This window comes from Passer domesticus, chromosome 1 (assembly GCF_036417665.1).
Source record: "Passer domesticus isolate bPasDom1 chromosome 1, bPasDom1.hap1, whole genome shotgun sequence".
Taxonomy (NCBI): Eukaryota; Metazoa; Chordata; class Aves; order Passeriformes; family Passeridae; genus Passer; species Passer domesticus.
In genome coordinates, this window is record NC_087474.1 from 53900573 (window position 1) to 53923320 (window position 22748).

General features: G+C 37.1%; 1 protein-coding gene across 30 annotated transcripts in view; it reads left to right on the plus strand.

Annotated features, from left to right (window-relative positions):
- The window catches only part of GOLGA4 (golgin A4), a 77524-nt gene that overhangs the window by 48911 nt on the left and 5865 nt on the right, over positions 1-22748 (plus strand). For 22 of the 30 annotated variants that reach the window (XR_010362658.1, XR_010362651.1, XR_010362664.1 and 19 more), the window contains 8 exons: positions 1677-5755; positions 6450-6571; positions 7705-7835; positions 11958-12071; positions 18732-18752; positions 18929-18997; positions 19616-19691; positions 21472-21575. Coding sequence is in view for 19 of the 30 variants with exons in the window: in XM_064420903.1 (XP_064276973.1) it covers positions 1677-5755; positions 6450-6571; positions 7705-7835; positions 11958-12071; positions 18732-18752; positions 18929-18997; positions 19616-19691; positions 21472-21575 (4716 nt within the window). In the remaining 11 variants the exon portion in view is untranslated. Of the gene's footprint in view, positions 1-1676; positions 5756-6449; positions 6572-7704; positions 7836-11957; positions 12072-18731; positions 18753-18928; positions 18998-19615; positions 19692-20937; positions 21106-21249; positions 21366-21471; positions 21582-21696; positions 21777-22748 lie in introns of those variants that run through there. The other 8 variants (XR_010362683.1, XR_010362684.1, XR_010362687.1 and 5 more) reach the window with 5 other exon arrangements.

The window sequence follows — 22748 nt, forward strand, 5'->3', positions numbered from 1 at the left end:
GAGGACAGTTAAAGCACACTAAGGAAAACAAGCAACAAGAAAACCAAACAAAATCCAGACAATCAAACAGAAATTAACTGAGAACTATCTAGAGGATGTGGGTGGGTGTGTGTGTGTTTAGGTACATATGATAAAAGGACAGTGAGAGCGCAGATGAAAAGGAATACAGCCTAAAAGTTTAACAGCACTCAAACTTAAGAGTACTTTTACTTAAATTGTACCTTAAACCTAACAATTTAACAAAGGAATAACACTTAACTTATACCTAACTCACAACTTTACCTTAACAATTTAAGAGAGAAATAACATTTAACAGCATTTAACCTAAGTTAAAATTAGTGACTTAGCAAAGAAAACAGTAGCATTCCACTTAGTTTATAACTCAGTGACTTAACCTTACTACAGGTCTAACTTACGTATATACCTAAAGTGCTTAAAAATCTAAGAAAGCAGCATTTCTCCTAGCTTTGCTATAGCATATGCTCATGTGCATGCACACAGACATAAACAGTTAGTGCCAGCAAGGTGCCTGTAAAAAATTCCCCTCGAAGGCAAGTTAATTACTCACTTTGGATGCCTTTGCACCTCCCCAACGAGTGAAGAGGTTGAGCCTCGAGGAGTGAGGATGTTGGCCCAGTATTCGTAATTTTTTTTGTCGATCCTCCAAGTACAAAAATCTTGAGAGTACACTAGCTCTGACTAGTCACTTAGAGGGAGGTTGCTGGTTGCAGCCTGCTGTGGTCCAGGAGAGCTCAAAGGGCCCCATTTTGGACGGCTGTTTACAGGATCGCTAGAGAGTGGGCTTCAGTCATAACAATGTTTTATCCTGGTCACAGTTGTGTTGACACTTTCTTTGAAAGTGTGAGAACAGGGATGTTTTGCCATTCAGGCAAGAAAAATAGTTTCCAGTGCTGTTTGTAAGGAAAACCTGAGCTTGTTAGACAGCAGCAGTTCCTGGGAGTAGACAGGGTTTTTGATGAGCTTGGGAAGAGCTGAGTCTAGGTACTGTTTTTTCAAGGCCAAGGCCTAACAAGCATTTCTCAGATATCAGTGCAGCCTGTGAGGAGGGAGGAGTGCACCACCACAGTAAGCAAAAAGATTTGCTTAGATTTTTGAAGTGTCCTTTGCTTTATGTAATGAGTAAGACTGTATTTTTCTGCTAATGCAAGTTTGTACATTATTCCACCACTCCCACACTCCCAGATACTTGTTTAAAAGTTTTGCCTAAAGAAACATAAAGCTTTACAGCAGCATTTCTATAGGAAGTAGAATTATGATAAATCAGTAGACATGTACAAAATTCCACAATACTATTGTAAATTCCCTATATTTTTCATTCTATATATTGGTACTTTAGTTGAAGAAGAAAATGTGAACATACCTCTCATAAATATCATTACTTACTTTATTTGAATTAGTTACATTATTTTCAATTTTTTGTATTTATTTTCACTGTAGTGAGATAGGGAGTTTTTTATTAATTAGCTAACTCTCCCTAATGGAAGCAAAAATGAGAACAAACCAGATGAATGAAAGGTTTATTGAAGAAGTTGACATTCACTGAAAATAATGAAATAAGTAACCTGTAGTTATGTGAACCTGGTAAGATTTTTAAAAAATTAATCAAATTTTTACCTTTTGAATATTCATATTCTTTTAAAACTGTATTCTAACAGAGAATTCTTGAACTGGAAAGCTCTCTTGCAAAGTATTTGCAAGATGACAGAAGGCAGTCAGAGGAATTAAATACTCTCATAGAGTCTGAAAAAACCCAGCACAGTAAGGAAATCAATGATATGGTTGAAAAACACAATAAAGAACTGGAGAATGTGAAACAGCAGCAAGAAAAGCTTTGGACAGAAAAACTTGAAATTTTAAAGCAACAACAAATAACTGAAATAGAAAAAATAAGAGAGAAACAACAACAAGAGATACAAACCATTTTGAAAGAGAAAGAAACAATTTTCTGTGCACACATAGAAGAGATGAATGAAAGAACATTAGAAAAACTTGATGTGAAACAAACAGAATTAGAAGCACTATCTTCTGAGCTATCAGAAGCACTAAAAATACGTCATGATTTAGAGCAAGAGCTCTCAGAAATAAATAGTAAAGTGTGTGAAGCTAAGCAAGAATTGAAAGGAAGGTTGGAAGAAGAGAGGAAACAGCACAATGAAGTGATTGAAGCAATGTTAAAAGAGCATGAAATGTCTATTCAAGGTGTTGAGAAGGTACTCAAAGAGGAACTCAACAAGCTCAAACAATCACTGGAGGAGAAGGACAGACATTTGGAGGAGTTAAAAGCACATGAACGGAAAATGAAGGAATCTGCAGAAAGATCTGAAGCTGAACTTGTCCAAGTGTCTGCAAAGTTAGAGGAGCAAAGAAATGAAAATATATGGAAAGTAACCGCTCTAACACAGCAGTATGAATGTCAACTGAAGGACCTAGAAAGAAAGGCTGATGAGATGAAGAGAAGTCTGACTGAGAAGGAAAATGAAATGGAGCACATGAAGAAGTTACAGAACAAGCAAGTGGAAGAGCTTAAACAGAAACTGTTAGCTGCAGAGGAGAGAATTAGTGCTTTACAAGGAGAGTATGAAAGTAAACTGAAATGTCAGGAGAAGAAAGTGGAGAAAATGAAGCAGAAATCAAAAGATATGCAGGAAACTTTCAAAAATAAACTTGCTGAGCAGGAAGCTAAACTAAAAAAAGAGCTTGAAAACATGCAGTTGGAATTCAGTCAGAAAGAGAGTGAATTCAATACTAAAATCTTGGAAATGGCTCATGCCAGCTCATCTGGAATCAATGATGCAGTGTCAAAACTGGAATCTAATCAGAAAGAGCAACTAGACAGTCTTGCTGAGGACCACAAAAGGAAATTGGAAGGAGTAATCCAAAGTTGGGAAAAGAAACTTAATCAGCAGATTGAAGAGCTTAAGGAACAACATGCTTTGGAACTGCAAGAGAAAGTGCAGGAAGTTGGAGACCTGAAACAGAAGCTTTTCATCGTCAGTGCTGAAAAGGAGGACTCCAGAACAGAAATAATCCAACTGAAGGAAGAACGAGGGAAAAGGGAGGAATGCCTGAAGGAGTTGCAAGAACAGCTAAGGCAGTCAGTGGCTAAGGTGAATGCTTTGTCAGATAAGGAAAGTGACATGAAAACACAGTTGAAAAAATTGGAAAGTGATCTTAAACAGTCCCTGAAACAGCAGACAGGACTTCAGGAACAACTCAGTAAACAGAAAGCAGTTGAAGAGAAGGACAAAGCCACAATTACTGAGCTGACTGATATACTGAGAACCCTTGAAGAAAAACTCCAAACTGTGCAATCTTCTCAGTATAAAGATCATAAAAATTATGACAAAAAATCAGAGACAATTAACCTAAAAGAAATGGAGTTTAAAAGGTTGTCAGGAGAACTTACAGCCCAGTTAGATGCTTGGAAGAGTGCTGAAGCTTCATTGCAAACTAAAGGCGATGAATTAATTGAAAAATGTAGTGAAAAAATTGGCATAATAACATGTAAAATTGCAGACTGTGAGCACCAAACTGCAAAGGTTAAAGAAGCAATATTAATCAAAACAAGTAAGATAACTGAACTAGAAGCTCAACTTAGGGAAATAACGGAGCATCATTCTGCTGCTACTACTTCTTTGCAAAAGTCAATGCAAGAACTGCAGAAGAAGGACAATTTAATTATGTCCATGAGAGCTGACATTGCAGGACTTGTAACAGAAAAGAAACAATTGCAAAAAGAGGGAGAACATCAGCAGCAAGCAGCATCAGAGAAAGAAACTTGCATAACACAGCTGAGGAAAGAGTTATCTGAAAATATCAATGCTGTCACATCAATGAGGGAAGAACTCCAGAAAAAACAGTCTGAAGTGTCTGCTCTCAACAAAACAGTTACTGACCTTAATGTTAGACTTGAAAGCACAGTAAGTTTAACAGAGAAGGAAGCAGCCATATCTCTGTTAAGCAAACAACATCAAGAGGATCAGATGCAGTTGTTAAATCAAGTAGAAGAGTTATCATCCAGAGTTGAGATGCTGAGTCAAGAAAAAGCATCAGCTTTTGATCAGATAGATCATTGCACAGCCCAGCTGTCAGAGTGGAAGATGAAAGCACAAACCAGGTTTACACAAAATCATGATACTATCAAAGATTTGCAGAGCAAACTTGAATTAAGCAATACTGAAGCCAGTAAAAAAGATGAAGAGCTAAATAAACTGAAGGAACAGCTGGCTAAACAAAGCAGGAATCTTGATAGTTTAAAAAGTGAATTGGAACAAAAGCAAAACAGGAGGGAAAAGGAAGAAAATGAGTTAACCTCAAAGTTAAAAAAACAAGCAGCAAAAATTGCTGAACTAGAAAAAAACATTGCTCAGAAAACCTTAGAAAATGATTCCTTGGTGGAGGAACTTAAAAAGTGTAATGAACAAAAAAACACAGAGAAAAAAGAAATAGTTTGGCAACTCCATCAGGCAGAGAAGGTGGCTTTTGAAAAGGAGAATAGATTTAAGAAGGCTGAAGAAAAAGTGCTTAATCTTGAGAAGCAAATAGGTTCACTGAAAGCTGATTTTGAAGCAAAAGAGAAGGAATTTGATCAAATTAAGTCAGTGATACTTAAAAGGAAAGAGGAAGAACTGAAAGAATTAGAAGAGAGACTGAATGCAGAGAACAGCACTAAGCTGGCTGATCTGAAAAAGAAGGCAGAGCAAAAAATAGGCTCTATTAGAAAGCAACTACTGTCTCAGATGGAAGAAAAGGAACAGCAATTTAAGCAAGATAGGTTGGATCAGTTAAGAAAGTTGGAGCAGAAATTACAGGAGAGAGAAGCCAAAATTGAGTCCTTAGAAGAAAAAATTAAGTCAACAAGAGATTCCCCAGAATTAGAGAAGGAGATGCTGGAAAAAGTAGAGAGTGTAAAAGCTGCTGTAGAACAAGAAAAAAATAACTTACTTGAGAGTGTCCAACAGACATACAAAGAGAAAATTCAGGTATTACAGAAGGGCTTAACAGAAAAAGATGCATTATTACAGAAGTATGAGAAAGAACAACAAGAGAGTAATGACTGTCACCTAGAACTGCAAAACAAACAAAAAGAACTCATTAAAAAACTAGAATGTGTTGAGAAGAGCCATCAGGAAGAGCAGGTTAGGACCAAAAGTCTCAGGAGAGAACTTGACGAGCAAGCCAAAAAATATTCATTGTTAGCGGATGAGCATGCATGTTGTGGCAGTATTTTAGCAAGCAGTAGGGAAGAATTGAAAGTTAAAGAACAAAAATATCTTGATATGGAGAATATAATTGGAGACTTACAGAAAAAATTGCAGGAAAAGGAGGCAGTCAGTCAGTCTTTAGAACAGAAGATAAAAGAGTTGGAAAATAATGTAGTGAAGAAAAATGAAATGCTTAAGATTGAGATGGAAGATATGACTTCAAGATATGAAGAAAAGCTAAAATGTCTACAGCAACAGTTGGGTGAAAGAAATGACAGTCTGAAAGCTTTTGAGGAAAATGCTGAAGAAAAGTCAAGATCTGTTTTGGAGCTGCAGAAGTTACTTGCTGATATGCAGAACCAGCAGAAGGACTTACAGACTAAACTGGAAGAGACTGAAGGGGAGAAACAGAAACTACGCAAAGAGGTGAATAATCTTCAAAAAGACATACGTACTTTGCGAAAGGAACATCAGCAAGAGCTTGACATAGTAAAGAAGGAGTCATTAGAGGAAATGGAGCAAAAAATCAGGTAAATTCTTTGTTTCTGTCTGTGTTACCATTTCTGTATTTTATCTCTAGCCACTAAAACCTCAAGAATACTTTTCTAAAGCTCAGTTTACAACAAGGAAATAATGACTGATGTTTTTCTTTAATTGTTCTAAATGGACTTAGAGAAACAGAAAGAATAGAGGTTTGACATTTGGCAGAGTAATACCATTTCTGATCTGTTTCAGTGATGGTAATTTTCAATACTGCTGAAGCATATAATTCTATTTTTCTCAAACAGGAAACAAAAGTTTATTAAAACTTAGTACTGAGAGCTTCATGTTCAGTTGAGATCAATAATTGTTCATACGTATTGCACAAAATGTGGTGTACTGCTTAACGCTTTTAATAGTTTTTCGAGCCATTCTAAAAATTCCCTAAAAATTCTTTTTATGACATTCTCTTCTTCCAGTTCTTCAACTTCCTCAGCAAAAACTCTGTATCTTTGGAGGGGTTCAATTCTGGGTTGTTCTTAAATTAAACATCTGTGCCTACCAGGTGAATTAGATAGGAGAGGAAGATAATGCCTCCGTGAATCACAGAATTAATATAATTCAAAACCATCCTCTTCTAAAATAGTTTTCAAGACAATCCCAGATCTCCTACCTCGCCTTGTGTTTTTACACACTCTTTAAACATTATATTTCCTAGCTGTATGTTTTGACATTTTTGTACAGATGTGAACAAGAAGACATTGAGTTAAAGCACAACTCCATCTTAAAGCAGTTAATAAGAGAGTTCAATACTCAGCTGGCTCAAAAAGAGAGAGAATTGGAAGCAGCAGTAAAAGAAACAATCAGTAAGTGCAATATTAATATAACTGTAATCAGTAGAATAGTCAGAGAACTGAATCTTCAGTTATTGTTGTTTTGGGGGAGGGATTTTACCTGTGACTGTGATAAACACAACATGTATTTTATGAATGTCTAGAGAACTTAGGGAAATAACTTGTCTTGCTCAGGAAGTAACTTAGATATTTATTGTAGTACAATTAGGAAAATGCATATGTAGCTGTTCTGCAGGATGGGTCTTTGATCTAGCACTCTCTAGAGCTGCCATGGCAAGAGTTACCCGTGATAGCCATGGGTATCTTTCTGTCATATGTATATAATTAAAAAAAAAAGAGTAAAATTTTGAAGGTGAAAGTGCATTGGTAAATTTCCATTGCAATGCTACTTTGTCTCCAGTAGTAAAAACTTTAACATTCCATTGTTGAATATATGGCACCTGGAGAGAAAATTACTCACCTTTTAGAGATACTTAGATCCATCTGAGAAGCAGAATTGCTTTTTCTTAGCTGCATCTTGCAGACTTCATTCACTAACCACTAACTGGGTATGATATCTGAATGTAACACAATGTGATTATAACTAGAGTGCAACATATTTCATCTTCTCAGTCTTTTGCCACCGTAGTGTAACTTGGAGATTAGAAAAGTGAGAAAAAGCTGTGGTTTGATTCCAGTTACTAGAAGTACACCTAAAGGTGAGGAGTTTCTGAAAATTGCAAATGGTTCAGTCACATCTCTAGATAGAATAGGAGATTGAATTGGTTAATAAATATTGATAGTCATCTTCTAGAAACTAGTTCCAGCACCAGGTAGAAAAAATTGCTTCAGGTACCAAACTGCAGACAACAAATTTTGTACATGTTAGAATCAAGGAACATAATAGTAACTGATAGTGTGGAAAAATGAATTTTCCTGGCAAGTTTTCCTTATAGTTACTTGAAAACATTTTTAAAATTTAGTAAGTCCTACACTTACTTTTCCAGGGAATATTCTGTATCATTATAATTTGTACCCCTGAGAATTTTGAATAGAACAAAATTTCCATCAGCAGTTCTGGACTTGTTATCAGTTATGACATAATTAGAAAAAAAACAAACAAACAAAACCATGCTTTTCTTAATACTGCCTAACTTTTTTTGTAGGTAAAGCCCAGGAGGTAGAAAATGAATTGATAGAAAATCATCATATGGAGACAACACAGTTGCATAAAAAAATTGTTGAAAAAGATGATGATTTGAAAAGAACTGTGAAAAAATATGAAGAAATCCTTGAGGTACCTTTTTGAAAAGTGATATGACTACATAAATTTCAAAATTACTCTTTTTTGATTGCATATCTAGATAGAAAAATTGTAGTTCTTTCTAGTGAAGGTCTTACTGCTTGAATTACACTTGATATGTCTGGTGACTCAGCTTGCAATTAAAATATTTGTTTCTGTAGTTTATGGGCATGAAAGAACATCAGAAATTAAGCCCTAACTTTGATCACTCAATAAAAATTAGATGGCTAAGTCCTTACATCCTTGAGCTGTTTGTGTGCCAGACTGGAATGAGAAAACTGAGTGACATTTGAGCTTTTAGTGGAATTGTGCTGGTGGTGTATCATTTTTATAAATACAGTGTTTATGGGGCAGTCTCACTTTCTATCTCCTTCCTCTGACGCCCTGCTGAGATTGGTGCCATAGCCCTTAAAGTAAGGTTCTGTTCCATGCAGGGTGCAGTGTGTTTGCTTAGTTTTTATGCTAGTAAAGATTTCTTTTTTTTTGCTTTTAATGAACAGTTTTTCTGCATGATATTTGCAGACAGACATACCTTTTCTGTAGTAGCATTTCAACCAGAAGTCACCAGCCAATTTCAGTTTAAGTACACTTCACCAAGGATGCCTCTTTTTTTAGCCAAGTAAATTTTCCCAGTCCTGTCAGTATGTCAAAAACATTAAATGATTTTCAGTGCTAGACTGTACATCATATTGGAATGCAAGCTTTAACTTTGTTCATCTTAGTCCTCTTTGCACAAATAGTGTAATTAAAAAATATATATTTTTTTACGCTGAAAATAATGTAAAAAATACACAACGTATTTGTGTAAAAAAATATTTACACAAATAGTGTAAAAAAAAAAAAAAAGAGAGACTATTCCATGAATAGAGCCAGCAGTAATAGATGTAAGTGGACTGTTTGCTTGTGAGCGGTTACCAGACCAAAGATCTATGCACTTAACATTTATGAGTGCTTCATACTAAAAATTTCAAACATGTAAGCAGGCTGGTATGTTTCACTCTGATTTTTAAACTTTTAGCAGGATGAATAGCATTAGCAGGGTTTTACATTTAGAGTCCTTTTTATTTCCTAATTTAGAAAAATTGATTGATATTTATAAAACAAGGGTTTTTGAGAGGGGGTTGTGGTTTTTTTCTCTTTTGTTTTTGTGGGTTTTTTGGAGTTTGTGTGTGTGTGTTTTGTTTGTTTGTTGGTGGTTTTTGTTTTGTTTTGTAGGGTTTTTTTCATAACAGAGGTCTAAATTCTGCATTTCTGGAGGATTTAAATTTTTCTTACCTCAGTGTGCAGTGTGTTGCCATTCAGGTCCTTACTTTATAGGCCCAGATGGGTATGTGATTTCAAATCATGCAGGTGTGATTCCTTCATGTTTTCTGCTCCTTTCATGCTTAATGTCAGAAACAAGTATGGTGTAGTCATTGTATGATCTTGAAGGTTTAGGCTAATTTGACTTATGTGCAATTGGAGGACATAAACACTTTTTTTTGCATCTCATTGATGATGACAATGGCAGTTGCCTGGAACTGAAATAAACTGTAGTTTGATGTTTTAAATTACAGAATACATGGATATTTTGTATATCTGTCTTTCATAGGTATATGTGTGAGTGTTTTATTTCTGTTATTTTAAGGAATTATAAAAAATATAGAGTTGTTTTTTTTTTCCTGAAAGAAGTATTGCAAGCATCTCAAAGGTTGAGAAATATTTATGTTAAATTGGATGTATATCATGTTCATTGACATCTCTGATAGAAATAGGAACATATACATCACCAGATTTAGCGTAAAATTACCAGTTATTGCCTCACTTATACTTGACTTGCCTTACGGTGCATTTGAGAAATTTCATATCATGCAGAGAAGTTTGTCTCAAATGGTAAGGAGATGAAGCAAAAATAAAGCCAATTGCAAGAATGAGCCTTTTGCTTGTATAACTTTGTTGCTCTTTAAACATGGTTGATGCTAAAAATTGTCTAACTTGGTTTATTTATCCTCAAAGACAAGCAAGAATCATTCCATCTGTTAAACTTAATAGGATTTGCTTGTGAAGTGCTCCACTTTTGCTTTATGTGTTGTTTTCTTTTATGAAAACTTTCATCACATAAGATTTCATTAAAGTCTCCCTAATTAAAGGATTTTTAGATTGGCATAGCCTCTAATTAGGGAGCTAAGTATTTTTTCTTCAACTAAAGTATATCATTAGAGAAAAATTAAGTGCTGTTTTCCAGCTAGCATAACTGTGAGCTAAAAATACCTAACTTCAGTTATGTATCTTTTCATTTGTTGTAAAGCCTTCCATGAGAGTACAGGATAGGCTTTCTGATTAAGATTTGGGAAACTATAACATTTTTGAAGTCTTAGTCTATAATTGTAATTACATCCAAATATCATGTAGTTTCTTTTCAGAGTATGCTAGATGCTATATAGAACAATAAGTTCTTACTGTGAATGCAGATCAGTAGCATGTTGGAACCCAACTTGATTGCTAATAATTTTAAATTCAAAATAATAATCTCTCTTCAGGGGTTTATCCAAATACTTGCTCACAAGTGTGTCCTTTTTACAAAAGTGTAATTCATCATTTTGAGTTTAATTTCTTTTCAGCCTCTCAACTACCTTTTATAACTAAGAACGAAATGCATTCAATTTTGATTTACTAAATGAAACAGTTGTGTACAAATTGTAAAATTTTAGATTCTTGGTGGACAAAAAAATTTAAAAAAATCTGCAAAAGCCAAAACAACAACCATCACTATCCCTTAATATGCCAGGTATTGAGAATTTTTAAACTGGGGAGTAAAACAGTCTATAAAAAAAGAATAAAAGTTTCTTAGAGATGATTAATTGTTGATGCACTTCTGAGGGCATAGAAAAATCATGGGAGTGTATAGAAGCTAACATTGTTGAGAGGTCATGATGTTTGAGTAAGGTCTTTCTTGAGCATGGAGTTTCTTGAGTTTTTAAACTTTGTGGCTGTAAAAATTGCTCAGATACTCTTACCATATTGCTCAGATACTGCATTGTACCCATTATTTGTGGGTAGATTTGCTTAATTTCTTTTTAGTGATGCGTTCTGGACTGTGGGGCTGCATGGGGAAGGTATTTTGTTCTTAACTCATGTGCAAGGAACACCTTAAAAATTAGTCTTAGAGGGAAGTAATTCTCGTATTAGTAATGGCATTCCATAAATCTTTTAAGCCTAGATCAGCTTTCTAGTCCTACACTTACTTTTCCAGAGAATATTCTCTATCATTATAATTTGTACTCCTGAGATTTTTGGAACAAAATTTCCATCAGCAGTTCTGGTTGTCAGTTAATTAATTGTACTAATTTGACTTGAAGTACTATTCTGTTAGTAAAGCCATCAATTGACTGACAGCCATGTATGGTTAGCATGAGTGAAACTAGAGTTTTAGTTTTGTTCAGCAACAGAGACATGCACTAGGAACTGGAGTGCTGTTTTATAAGGTCCCTAACGTATTCTCTCACAAGAAGGCCAGAGGGGACACAATTCTAAAAAATACTTGTTTTTGCAAAATGCCATATAGATGGATTAATTCCCTAGGATTTAGGTCATTGTATTTCTCTCTCCCTACCATTCTTGTTACTGCTTCTTTCTTCTGTACTGAATACTGCCATTCAAACCCTTGAGAACAGGAAATTGTTGGTCATTGTTTTGGAAAATGTGCTTAAAACTGCTTTCATAGCATCTTTGTGAGAGTGGCTGAGGAAAGGATTTAGGTCCTTGTCACTTCCATAATATAGGAATTAATTCTGTATTGTCATCTGCCCCTTCCATGAAGGTCATGACCTTCATGCACTTTCTGGATTATACTCAAATGCTGTTTTAGTGCCCAAGAGAAATAGATATTTTTTGGAATTAAAAAAAATAATCCTAACTATGTAATCTTTATTGTTGGAGCCTACAAAATCTTGTTAAGCACCAATTCTTTTTCTTGGTCTGTTCTGTAGGAGTCTTGTGTAACTAGCTTTTACACAAATATCAAGCATATCATTTCTGTGTATAGTATAACATTTGTTGATTGCTTTATGTCCACCATAGTTAAAGTTTTGAGTAAACGATTAATTGTATAAGTAAGTTTTTGCCTGTATTTTGAAGACTCGTGAAGAAGAGATGACAGCAAAAGTTCATGAGTTGCAGGCACAGCTGGAAGACTTGCAGAAGGAATACAAACAAAGGATTGTGGAAGAGGAACATAGCAACAGTGAAAAAGTGAGCTGGCACTGACATTTGTTTTTATATCTCCACATGTGAAATTCTTGGTCCATAGGAAATTCATAGCAATTTATTGCTAATTTGACTTTATTTATGTATCTGGCCTTCACTTTCACATACCAAACGAATATCTTTAGAATCTGCAATATTTGGTACTACCTTTTTAATTGGTATATTGAAAAGTGCAGTTCTGTTGTTATTATTAAGGTGGGGTTTTTTTGTCCTCTATGTGTGTTTATGTTGGTTTTACTGGAAGCCCTTTAGAAGAAAAGAAAATCCTGTTGTCATTTTTAGAGTGATTTTGTAAAAATTTGTATTTCAGAGATGTCTGAAGTAGTGCCTTGAATATGTCAATTATGCATAGAGGGACCTTCATTGAAACAAGACTGCCTTCATTCTTTTGTCTTTCTGAGATTACATTTTAATTTGAAGAATTCTTTGATGAAAATACTACTAGCTGTTATTAGATTGAGGAGAGAAAAAAAGTCTATGAGTTGTTGTTTCATTGATGAGAATTCATATTGACCTTACTTTTAATACTTTCATTTTTACAACAGATAGCCCTGGGGAGAGTAAATTTATATATTTGACATTAGAAACCAAAAGTACAAATTATCTCACTGACCTAGTGTTTGTTACTTCTGTCTTGCACTTGCGTACAAAACCGTTTATATTACTTTTCCATAGTATGAGTTGTTTTCATAACAGGAAAAGCAGAAATCTAAGACTGCCTTGTATTCTTAATTAACCTTTGCTCATCTACTGATAGTTTTACATAATCTTATTGTCTAGGGGAAAATTCTTTAAGAGACTCCTAACTTTTAAAACATGATTATGAAAAGTCTGAAGAGTACGTTTTCTTTAGGACTTCTTTGTTAACTGTTTCACTCCTAGTTTGTTATAGCAGTCTGCTATAAATACAGGCAGTCATTAAGTATTGTATTATACATTCATCTTAGGGATTACTGATACGACTGTTATATCAAATTTATATACTGGCCATGATATTTCATGTATTCAGCTCAGAAGCGATGCATCCCAACAAGGAGTAAATCAAGCAAAAATTCCAGGAGACCTCCATGGATGAATAAGGACCTGCTGGGGAAACAGCGTTAAAAAAAAAAAAAAAGCTTTTAGGAAATGGAAACGAAGACCGGTGGCCTGAGAGTAATACGGGGAAATTGTACGGGAAGCTAGGGACAAAGTTAGGGAAAGCCAAAGCTCGGTTAGAATTGTTGTAGCCAGGAAAAGTAAGGCAAACAGGAAGGGCTTCTATATGTATTTTGCAAACAAAAGAAAGACTAGGGAAGAAAATGGGAAACTTGGCTACTCTGAACAAAGAGTAGGCTGGGGTTCTCAACAACTTCTATGCCTCTGTCTTCAATGGCAAGTGCTCCAGCCACGCCACCCAAGTCAAGAAAGGCAGCTGCAGGGACTGGGAGGACGAAGACCCTGAGCCCACTTGCCTTGACATTGGACAAGTGCAAGGCAGCCATTAAAGCTGCTCACTCAACCTCCCCTACCACAGCTGGGCAGAGGAGAAAAAAATTTTCATGAAGGCTTCATGAATTGAGATGAGGACCAGGAGAAAACACTCCAAGGGCAAAACAGGCTCAACATAGACTTAGAAGTTGAACTTATTACAGAAGAGGATAATGAGAAGTAAAATAAGCCCTTAAAAACACCTCTTCTTCCCTCAGACCTTCCCTCCTTCCCAATGACAGCACAGAGAGACGGGATGAGGCTTTTGGTCAGTTTGTCACCTGAAATTGTCTTCTGCTGCTCAGGGAGAGGAGTCCATCCCTGTTCTCTGTGGGGTCCCTTCCCATCCCTCAATCTAATAACAGCTAGTATTATTTTCATCAAAGTTCTTTGTGAACTTCTCCAGCCTGGTTTCAATCTCATGAGCAGCAGTTCTCCCAAACTGCTGCAATGTGCGACCCTCCCATGAGCAAACAGTCCTCCCAAAACTGCTGCAGCATAGGTCACTCTACCATGGGGTGCAGTCCTCCAAGGACAGGCTGCTCCAGCCTGGAAGCAGGGGCCGCCTCTATCCACTGTGTCTCCCACTGGATCACAGCCTCCTTCAGGGCATCTACCCACTCCAGTGTGAGCACCTCCCCCATGGGGTGCAGGTGAATCTCTGCATCCCCCATAGACCCCCATGGGCTGCAGGGGCACAGCTCCTTCACCATGGTGTTTACCACAGCCTGCAGAGGAATCTTGGCTCTGGCGCTTGGAGCACCCCCTGCCCCTCCTTCTCTACTGACCTTGGTGTCTCTATGTTGTTTCCCTCACATGTTCTCACTTCTTCTCTGGCAGGAATCAAAACTGCACCACCACTTTATTTTGATTTTCTTCTTAAATATGTTATCACAGAGGTGTTACCATTATCTCTAATTGGCCCAGCCTCGGCATGTCCATCTTCAGACCCATCAGAGATTGGCTCTGCTGCACATGGTGGAAACTTCTAGCAGCTTCTCACAGAAGGCACCTCTGTGGCCCCACCACTATGAAAAACCAGGCCGAGCAAAACCAACACATCACTGTAGAATAGGGTCAGGTTCGAAACCATCTAAGGAACCTGAATATGCACAAGTCCATGGGACCCAATGAGGTTCATGCATGGGTCCTGAGGGAGCTGGAGATAGTTGCTGAGCTACTATCCATCATTTTTAAAAAATTGTGTCAATGACTGATGACTGGAAAAAGAGAAACTCCCATTTTTAGAAAGTGGAAACTGGAATATCAGTGAAACTACGGATGAATCAGTCTCACCTCTGTGCTAGGCAAGATCATAGAACACTGGAAACTATGTGAAGGCACATAGGAAAAAAAGAAAAAAGAGGTGAATGGTAACAGCCAAAATGGCTTTACAAGGGGGAGATCATGCCTAACAAATTTGGTGACCTTCTCTGATGGGGCTGCAGCATTGGTGGACAGGAGCAGAGCAACTGACATTGTGTACCTGGACTAAATGCAAAGCATTTCACACTTTTGCACGACATCCTTGTTTCCAGATTGGAGAGACAGGGATTTGATGGATGGACTACTTGGTGTGTGTGGCCATAAAGAACTGGCTGTATGGCCACACACACAGAGTCTGGGTTAATGGCTCATTGTCCACTTGGAGACCAGTTACATGGAGAGGTTGCAGCAGTGATAAACAGAGTAGTATAATCACCTCTTTTGACTGATGATGGTGTCTTTGATGCAGTCATGGGGTCAGTACTAGCTGGGGCTGATACTATTCAGTATCTTTGTCAGTGACATAGACAGTGAAATCTGTTGGTGCTGAGTGCACCCTCATCAAATCTGTTGGAAACACCAAGCTCTGTGGTGGTGCAGTCAACACGATAGAGGGAAAATGTAATACCATCCAGAGGGATCTCAACAGGCTTGAGGGGTAGGCTGAAGCAAACCTTACGAAGTTCTCCAAAGCAAAGTGCAAGGTCCTACACCTGGGTCACTACAATCCCAGACATGCCAATGGGTTGGGCAGAGAAGTGATTGAGAGCAGCCCTGGTAAGAAAGACCAGGGAGTGACAGGTAATGAAAACTCAACATGAGCCAGCTGTGTATGCTCATAGCTCTGAAAGCCAATCAAGTCCTGGGCTGCATCACAAGGAGCATGGCCAGGAGGTCAAAGGAGGTGCTTCTGCCCCTCTGCTCACATGTGATCCCCTTGGAGTACTGTGAACAATTCTGGTGTCCCCATCTTAAGAAGGACATGGAACTGTTGGAGCAAGTCCAGAGGTGGGCCATGAAGTTCGTAAGTGGACTGGAGCACCTTCCCTGTGAACACAGGCTGAGAAAGCTGAGCCTGTTCAGCCTGGAGAAGGTTGCATGGAGACCTCATGGCAAACTTCCAATATCTGAAGGGGGCCTACAGGGAAGCTGGAGAGGGACTTTTTATCAGGAACTGTAGCGAAAGGACAAGGAATAAAGGTTGTAACTTGAAGGAGGGGATATCTAAAGTAGCTGTTAGGAAGGAATTTTTGAGGCTGGTGAGACTGAACAGGTTGTGCAGGGATGTTGTGGATGCCCCAACCCTGACAGTGTTCAATGTCAGGTTTTACAGGGCCTTGAGCAACCTGGTCTACTGGGAGGTGTCCCTGCCCATGGCAGAGTGTTGAGATTAGATGATCTTTAAGGTCCATTCCAACCTGTTAGCATTCTATGATTGATTCCTCAGTTGTTCCCAGAAATGTATCAGACAGATTGGCAATGACCTGTAAAGTATTTGAATATTGCAAATATTAAATGTCTAAAAGTGAATATGTTTACAATTAACAAAATGAACATTTAATTTTGCCTGTGTCTGGAATGTTGTCCACAGCTCTCCACTCCTTAGAGTTTCCATGGTAGACTTTAGAGAAACTCAAAGCAGTTCTCCAGGGTATAAGTGGCTACAAACCAGTTCAGAGAACTCCACCACTGATAAACAGCTTAGTTTTAAAGGATAAAGGAGGTTTCATTTGTGGGGGAGGACGACCAGGTTGTGTAGTGCTGATACTTAGATACAGTTAAAACATCCAGGTTCAAAGTAGTTGCAGAATAAGAATGCAGGTTTGGGTTTTTTTTCCTCCAAGTGTATATATGTGGTTTCTCTAGAATACAGGCATCAGACTTTTCTGAGTAATTTTGAAAATTCCAACTAAATTCAAATTTAGCAAATTGTTCACAAGCTTTCTTTTGCATAGCTGATTCAACTAAATGTAAATGCCTTATTTGATATGATTCACAATGGTGATTTCATCTCAAAACAATGGAACTATTCTAATAGATTGTGCTGTGGAATTTGCACATAATTCCTGGTATATCTTCTGATCCAGTCAAAACTCAAATATTTAGAGTAATGTAAGTGGGCTTTTAGTTCCTGTTTTATCAGTATTTTTTTCTTTAGTATTTAATTTAAAGGATTTAATTCTTATTCTGACACAATCTGTTCTGGGGTCAAGAGGTAGTTTTCTTTTATCTTACTTAGAAATTGAGTTGTTTTTATTTTTACTCCTGTCTGTTTGTCTGTTGCCTGTGCTTGGTATGTTTGTAGGAAACTAATTGTGCTTTAACCTGGTTCAATACTACATATTTGCAATGGCTACAATGGCATATATAGGCAGCATTACAGAGCTATATGAGAAAATTAGACAGGGCCTGTGGAACTTGTCAACATACCTGAACAAAAACCATATAAATCCACATCTGGATTTTACAGTGCATTTAAATGAATTATATTTGCCATGGTATTTTTTGTCTCACTTGATTTCTTTTTTATTTTCTTGCTATGCAGCATTTTGGTTTGGTGTTTTTTTTTCTTTTTCTTTTTTTTTTTTTTTTTTTTTTTTTTGTTTGGTTTTTTTTTCTTTACCCTTCAGCATTAGTAGTCAAACAGTTTGAAATCTTCCATTGACTGGATGCAACTTCTTGTGGGCAACATATTTTGTCTAAAATCAGAGACTCCCAAATCACAGAAGTTTGTCTTATAAACTTTCTGTGCTGCTTGTTGTCAGCCTTGACCAAACATTACACATAACATATCCATTTTGACATTAAGTGTACCCTAGATATTGGAACAGTACTTGTCTGATTGTGATAAAAAATTGACAGATACTAACAACCTTAAGTATTAATGTTTGGAGGTAAAAATATCAGAAAGTGTCTCTCTATATCAGAAAATGAATGCCTGATTGAGGTTTTCAGAAGCAAGAATTTAACTTAGAGGTTTGAGATTGTGAGAGGAATGATTTTCCCCTATTTTCTGTTTGTGGGGTGTAGGAGAACCCACAGATTTTATCAACCCGAGATGGGGAATAGATCTCCTTTTTGACACAATTGCCAAGATGCTTGGGAAGGAAAAAGTAATATTGACCCTGAGATCAGCTGAATTGGTTAAAGCATGATGCTAATTATGCCAGAGTCACAGGTTTAATCCCTGCATGGGCCATTCACTTTAAAAGTTGGACTCAGCTCCTTGTGGCTTCCTTCCAACTTACAGTATTCTGTGGTTCTGGAATACATACCATTTCTGTGTTAAGGTTTAGCCTACCTTAAAAAAAATCACACATAAGTTATTTGATGTTGAAATGCTTATACAGCCTTGAGTTTCACCCATGACTACCAAAATATTATTTTCCTTAGAGTTGAAACACTGAAAGATAGAAATTTCAGCTTAGACTTTTTTTCTGTACTTCATAAACATCTTTGCAAGATGTAGAGCTCATGAAGCTCTTAACTGAAGCTATTTTCAGGTATATGTTCACATTTCCAAATGTGACTTGAAGAATTAAGGAAAAACATAAAATATTTTGAATAGCAGTTAGGGCATCCTGTGATATATTTCATACTCATTCAATTATTATTAATCTCCAATATGCATTTCATGAAGATTTGGAAACACTAGGTTCTTAAAGTTATATTTATGATGATTGTCTTACAGAATCAAATGAGACAATTTAAATATCAGCTTTATGTACTGTCAATACAAATAAGTTAAACTATTTATGAGACTAGTTGTTATTATTGGGTAATTTCAGTTTTTGTCATCCTCAATTAATACACTGTATAAGATCTTGATTATTGACATTTCTTTCTCCAGTGCTTGATATAGTCAGTATTTTTCATACATTTTAATCTAAATTTTTATTGTTGTTATAGGTCACAATAACAGAACTAAAGGTAAGTCTTACATGTTATTGATTTTCCTCTCTAATACTTTCGTTGCGGAGCAGTTTTAAAGCTGAAATGCTGCTTATAAGTTTGCTTATAAGTGTGTGTTAAAAGGAGAAATAGGTTTTTTGCAAAGGTACCTATGACGTATTTTCAGCAATTTCCATATGTGACTGTCTTTTCAGGCACAACTTGCACAGAAGACAACTCTAGTCAATGATTCAAAACTGAAGGAGCAGGAATTGAAAGAGCAGGTAGGGTGACATTGAATGAGTAAGAAGTATTCTTGTTTGATACTTGGTGTTTGCAGTATTAAAAGGTTTGTTTTTTCAAGTGATGATGTGGTACATCTCCATCCAAGGTATTATGAATATAATAGACAAAAAAATAGTTTTCACTCATACTTGCTCTCAGAAGAACTGTGTACTTTTCAAAGTATTCCTCTATCCCCTGAGAATAAAATCACCTGCTTGTAATACTGGTTAGCAATTGCACAGTGAAAAAGGGAACAGTGCACTTTATGAAATTCTGGAATTTTTTTTTGAAACTAAACCTTTTTTGATGTTTAAGTATAATTTTTGTTGTAAGCTTTTTATCTATAAAATATATATATATGCTTATATATAAAATAGAAACATGAATATATAATATATGCATGACATTTGCTATATATATTTTTATGTGTATATACAGATGTAAAACATTGGGACAGTTTTTAATAACACAGTTTTTAATGTTTTCCTTCCATAAAAGGCAAATGTATTTTGCTTTTATAAGAGATGATATGTAGCTGGAAACTGTTTCAGTTATGCTTATTTTAGCTGCTCTTTAGGTTTAACACCATTTATCATGTCAACTTGTTCTCTGTTTAGATTCATATACTGGAAGACCAGCTGAAACATTATGAGAAAAATATGTATGTCACATCAGTTGGAACACCATATAGAGGTAAGTACACGGTTTTCATCACAAATAAGTTTTTTGTTTGTTAGAAAGATACAGTTTGGTCTAGAAAATAAAACGTCAGTCTTTTAAAAACACTTATGTAATGCACTTATGACATCCTTGTTTTCTCTTGTCTTTTATAATAGATGTTGTGTGATTTCAGATGACCAAATCTTTTTGGTCAAGCGTTTTGTTTGATGTTTTCTTTTTTATGTCATCCAGTTAAAAGAGTTCTGTATCAGAGTTCTTAAACTCTCTGCAGTACAGGACCCAAGAGCGTCCAGTAGACAGGGGCAGAGATGGGCACACCTTCAGCAGGGCACAGGTGGGAACAGAAGGTCCCAGGCTGAGCTGGGACACATCCCTTGAGCCCTTGGCAGGAGACGGTGGGTGTCCCAGGAGGCTGGCCACAGCCACCCAAGGCCTGTGAGCAGCCCCAGGACCCAGGTGGAAGCAGACTTGCACTGCTCATGTGCTGTCCTTTAGACACTGGTGGTTGGACAGTTTGGAGATAGAGTATGGGCTTATAGACCTTCTCTCTGGTGGTATACTGTTCCTCTCAGACTCTTTTAACATAAGATAGAAAAGTGCACAAGGAAATTAACAGGTATTTCTCACCTCCAAAAGATTTGCAGTTTAGTTGAGGAGTACGTACTGCATGAGACAGAGGGCTCAAGCACTGAGCCTTGCTTATATTAGAGATGTGGGGTTTTGCCATCCTGCACAGATCCATCTTAGCTGGATGAACTCAGAAGCTGTGTCACGCTTGCTGTTTGCAAATTTGTGCAAATGGTCAAATTATCTCAGGATGATCTACATCTCTCATCCCCTCAGAAGGTCCATACCTCCTTCCCTCAAGGTGACTGAACCAATGATGGGAGATGGTTGTGGGTATTCAGTGCCTTCTGCTAGTGCAGGGCTGGGAGGAAATGTAATCAAGGATTTCCTCAGCATGTACTGGTAGAGAGCGATGCAGGAAACATACTTCAGCTAGAAGGGACCAACATCAGTTTCATAGTCCAGCTGTATGACCACTTCAGGGCTGATGAAAAGGTAAAGTATGTCTTTAAGGGCACTGTCCACATGCCTCTTCAACACTGACAAACAGGCATCAACCACCTCTCCAAGAGGTCTGTTCCAGAGTTTGACACCCTCTTGGTAAAGAAATGTTTCCTCTCATCAAGTCTGAACTCCCCGTGATAGATGAAGGTTTCAACCATTTTCCATGTGTCCTGGCACTGGGTACCAGGGAGAAGAGAGCAGTACCTGCCTATCAGCATCTCCTCAGGAAGCCGTAGAGAGCACTGAGGTCACCCCATAGCCTCCATTTCTCCAAATTAGACAAACTGGACTCCTCAGCTGCTTCTCAGAGGACATGCCTGTCAGCACCTTATCCAGTAGTAGAGGTACCCTCTGGGTATGTTCATGTACCTTCCCATTCTTTTTAAATGGTGAGGCCCTGAACAGCACACTGCTCAAAGTGAGGCTGCACCAGTGCTAAATAGGATGGGATAATCACCTCTTCTGACCATCTGACGATGCTGTGTTTGATGCACTCCAGGATGAGGTTTGTCCTCTTGGCTGCTAAGGGCACATACACTGGTGATTCCTGTTGCACCTCCTGCCAACCAGCACCCCTAGATGCCTTTCTGAAGGGCTGCAGTTACTCCATCTAAGGTGCAGAACGCAGCATTTGTTCTTATTTGGTTTTTTGCCATTAGTGAGACTTGGGTTCGGATGAGTGACTCTCAGTATAAATATTCTCTTCTTTTTGTTTACACAGATGGAAACCTTCACCATACTGACGTTTCCCTATTTGAGGAACCCACTGAGTTTGAATACTTGAGGAAAGTCATCTTTGAATACATGATGGGTCGTGAGACAAAGGTATGGAAATTTGTATATGCTGACAGGTGATCTAGGATAGAGTAATGTTTAACACCCTTGCTATATGATGGGAAGTACTATGTGTTTGTGATTTGTTATGTGCTGTTTATTTTTGACACAGGATTCAATAGGCTTTCACATTTTTTCCCAAAGAGACATGATTCATAACTTCAAAACTTGATCAGCTTGCCAAGATGAGTGGTAGGTGGAGGGGGTTTTCACATCTCTCACCAGTGCACCTATCAAGACAAAAACCTTTATGGGTAGATACAGTTTTATCAGCAAAAGTCTGTTTGTCAGTCAAACTTGATGTAAAATGAAAGCTGGTATGCAGAATATTAGCAAAAGTGATCTTTTGATGTAGTCTTGAAACAAACACGGTAAGTTAAAGTTGGATTAAATAACAGTTTGTTAGTAGCTGTGTTACCGGCTGAAGATGGTAAAATACCTCTTCAGTAGTTGCTTAAAGATGTTTCATAGTATTCCTGAATCTGTATACTTTAGATGATATTAATTCACTCTTAAAAGTAGTGAAAAGCTAGACAGTAGGGTTCTTGATTTCATATGATGGTTTCCTTTCAGTCATTAGATGTGTTTCTGGAGGACACTGAGCTTTGTGTTTGCTCTCTTCAGAATTATATTATATAATCATAAATCTATGGATATGTCTTAAGAACTGGTTTCATCCTGCTACATCAACTGGAAAACCATGAGCAGTGATGATTCAAGTGACAGAACTTCTTAAAACAGTTTCAAGTATGCTTGTAAAGTATTACTGTGCTTTCCACCATGCCCCCAACACAGTTCTTCAGTTAAAAGATCTACATTGTAATTTATCTTTTCAGTACAGATTTTCCTTTCTCTCAACTTTTTCGTTCCTGGACAAGAAGAGGCATTTTTTAAATCTAATTCTATCTTGTAAGGTTATTTTGGTGGCCCTTCTCTGTGCACGATCCCCTTTACTAGTGCAAATATGTATCTCTTGTCTCAAGGGTGATTCAGCTGTTGATATCTCTGGATATGCTTCCTCTTTTTTGAACAGAGTTCAAAAGAATCTGTGCAAAATATCTAGGATGTATTTCCAATTATACATCCTAGTAAATGATACTGGAATGCAATCAAGACATTAATGAATGCACCAGTTCATCTACAGTATTGGAGACGTAAGAGAAA